The sequence below is a fragment of the Hesperophylax consimilis genome, chromosome 5 (assembly GCF_061612785.1).
Source record: "Hesperophylax consimilis isolate HC1 chromosome 5, BYU_Hcon_1.0, whole genome shotgun sequence".
Lineage (NCBI taxonomy): Eukaryota > Metazoa > Arthropoda > Insecta > Trichoptera > Limnephilidae > Hesperophylax > Hesperophylax consimilis.
Window position 1 is genome coordinate 35,422,520 of NC_142840.1, and position 3,383 is coordinate 35,425,902.

A 3,383-nucleotide genomic window follows, 5' to 3' on the forward strand; every position below is an offset into this window, starting at 1 on the left:
TAGCTCCACACAAGAGGCCCTAATGAAAAAAAATCCCTCAGGGCTTATGTCGTCTTTGGAGATGCTGTGTAGAAGGTCTTTCAGGGAGTAGAGGTTATTTTGGAAAGGATATAAATATGTATGGGGGGTATGTGGGAATCTGGGGGTCCAGGTGACGTATAAATGAATCCATAACTCCCGTTGCGGTGCTAGACAATGGGTTGATAGAGTCCAGCTGTAGAGGTCAAAAGTTCTCCCGATCCGGCCTGCCACGCAGTAGGTGGGTAAACGCATCCGCCGCTAAGACCTAAACAAATCTCACCCCATGAACCCGGGCTCCAATGTTATCACGTCACCAAACGAAGCAAACCAAAAAAAGCTTCCAAAATTATGAATTAATAAAAATTGCTTTCAAAAACTACAAAAATAATTAAGAAACGTAACAGGACATTCACGTCATAATTGTTTTATTTTTTTTATTTGGTAAAATATTTTTTACATTTCAAAGTTTTCCAGTAATGTTGGCCTCACTGGGTGGCTTGCCTGTGCTGAGGCTTTTATTTTATAATGTGAAAATAAAATCTACATATTATATGTAAGTAATACATACATTATTATCGAATTAATATGCGCTACTACGACAAGAGTTAGGGATACCGAACTCACTTAGGTCGGGAAGGCCATGTTGGCAACGGTTCCTCCACCCTTCCCATTGAGCGAACCCGCCATACGGAGCGGGTTGGCTATAGATAAGCTTGGCGCAGTTTGCAGCAGCAGTGATGTCGTCAGTTACCAGATCTGTGAAAAATTAACTACGTGTTATTTTCTGTTTAAAATCAGTTTTATAAATTCACAGTTCATAATGCTATTAATATCTTACACAATATTAATTCAAACAAGACGAAAAAGAAAAATATACAAGACTCGAACTTAAGTTTTACCTTCGCACTTGATGTTGCAACCTCCGCCGGGACTCCCAAATGTGCACCAAAATCCGTCCATGATCTGGAATAATCCCCAGACGGAGCGACCATCGGTTGTTGGTCCCTGGATATGTGTTTTAAGACTACTCTCTGCTTCCACCAGGCACACCCCTGAAATTATAACATTAATAAAGTTGAGTACCTCATACAAGATGCACTACAAATGTCCCACACAAAAAACGCAAAATGTCCCGCCATCTGACTAAATATACTTGACCCACCCCTTTTCCGTTGGTGTATTGGCACTACATGACAACATTTCGTGTATGGGACAATTTTGTACCAGAGCCGTGAAGTCGTGGGTGGTGAGATGGTGGGGTGTTTGGTGTATTGGCACTACATTTCGTGCATGGGAAATTTTTGAACCAAAGCCGTCAGGTGGTGAGGTGGTTGGTGTATTTGCACTCAATCAAAACATTTTTTGTGTGGGACATTTTTATACCAGAGCCGTGAGGTGGTGTGTGTAATGTGTATTGGCACTACATCACAACATTTCGTGTATGGGACATTTTTGTAATAGAACCGTGAGGTGGTGGAGTGATATAACATTTGAAGTGCATCCTTGAGGGGGGGAAACAACATCATACAAAAACAAGGTGTCCAGGGGGTAAAATGCGCTGACTTTGGGAGGTTATTCTACGTGATGGTAGAAGTAAAAAAGATAAATAACTTCATTCCCATGTTTATTTTATTTAATATAAAAGAAAAACCAAAAATGTTCATGGTGTTAACTCTTATCGTGGGACAAGCGACCAAATGCTTCACTTTTTGTCAGATACCTGGAATATAATATGTGTGGAAAATGACACACATCTTTTTTTCTGCACGTATGCATCCAATTGAAACGAGTAACTACTTAAATGAGATTACAGGTGAGGTAGGTACAACGGATGGCTGTTATTGTAAACGAAATTAAATCACGCTATTTGTCCGGACTGACTCAGCTTTTCTCACCGTACAAAAATAGATTAATTCAATGCGTAAAACAAACTAACTATATTATTTAGCCAAGCATTATCAAGTTTCAGCATAATTAGAAGAATAATTTATAGTCATAAAGAGAATATGAGTTTTCAAATCTGCCTAAAGTCACTAAATATAAGAAAGTAATTCAATAAGTAATAAATCACTAGGGATGATGAAAACTTACAGAGTTGAGTGCCCTGACAGAATGTTAGGAGTTTTTTTTTTACTTACAGTCCGCAATTTGACCCCTTGGAAAACCCAGTCTCTGCAATTCTCCCACCAACTGGCCCCTGGTTAATGTCCTTGCATTTCCCCCCTGGATGGCAGCAACGCCCATCAGAACAACTATCAGCCACTTCATTTTTCAACGACGTTACAAGAAAAATTGATAGACAAGAGTGGGATAGAGATGGTCGATATTCCTGTCGCGGTTATAAGGAGACGGTACGCTTGATGTTATTGGAACAGTCGATATCGTCAAAATTGTTAAATTCTATCAAATTTCCTAGTGGCCGGCGTACCATCGATAAAATTACTCACCATAAACAATTAGATATATGTATCTGATGTTCAGAAATGCCCCTACTTAAAACAAAATTTGAAAGCATACCATTATTTTTCAGTGCAAGCCAAAAGCGAGCCAGATTTATTGCATATTTCGCATTTCCAAATGTATTACGGATCAATAAGAAAACATGGTTGAAATGTTACATTTGAATAATGTTTAGTACCTATTAACTTACACCTGGACGGATTTATTTACATTGATGTAATATGGTGTAGTGATAAGAATAAAATAAGAAAGATAAGAAAATAAGAATTGAATAAAGCAACAAATTTTTTTTTAATATTTTATAATCAAGTAGATCTAAAGTTTGGTAAAAACATAGAGTCTGGACGTGTTCGGTGAAGGAAGAAACGATTTGTTTCCTTATAACGCCCGTTGAGAAAGTGGTGGAGTCCCTCCAATTTCTAGAAAAAAAATATATTTTCACGTACCTATAACTATTTTTTACATAACATATCAAAAGTGTACCAAAATAAATAAATAAATCTTTAGAAATAATTTCTCAATTGAGTTGGGCGTTTCGTAATTTTTTTTTTAATTTTTTCGCTATCAGCCTCGAAATATCTACATTTGTAAATTATTGTAATGTGTTTGTATATTCAATAAAAAAGGTGATACAATTAACCCACCATATTCAAGATATTATTCAATTACGACACCTGAACTGTTAGACGTGCGAGTACTTGATAAAATACCATGTGCTTCATTGAAAAGCTTTTACTGCAATTCGTGAGATGGCGATTACAAAAAAAGATTTTATTTATATAAAAATAATGTTTATTATTATTAAAACATTCGCACCCATCTTGCGCCAGATGGCGCTCCAAAGGTGATTTCACAAAAAATGACATCAATATTACCGGCTGATGATGGTGAATTAACAAGTG

The 3,383-nt window shown here is 36.9% G+C and overlaps 1 protein-coding gene across 1 annotated transcript; it reads right to left on the minus strand.

The window, feature by feature from the left end:
• Nucleotides 1–448: 448 nt before the first annotated feature.
• LOC149423842 (lysozyme-like) lies at nt 449–2,457 on the minus strand. Its single transcript, XM_089632148.1, has 3 exons — nt 2,160–2,457; nt 921–1,073; nt 449–777 (listed from the first exon to the last, which is right to left on the minus strand). Exons 1-3 carry the CDS (start codon nt 2,287–2,289, stop codon nt 602–604), a joined length of 459 nt encoding a protein of 152 aa, XP_089488274.1. The 5' UTR covers nt 2,290–2,457; the 3' UTR covers nt 449–601.
• Nucleotides 2,458–3,383: the final 926 nt, after the last annotated feature.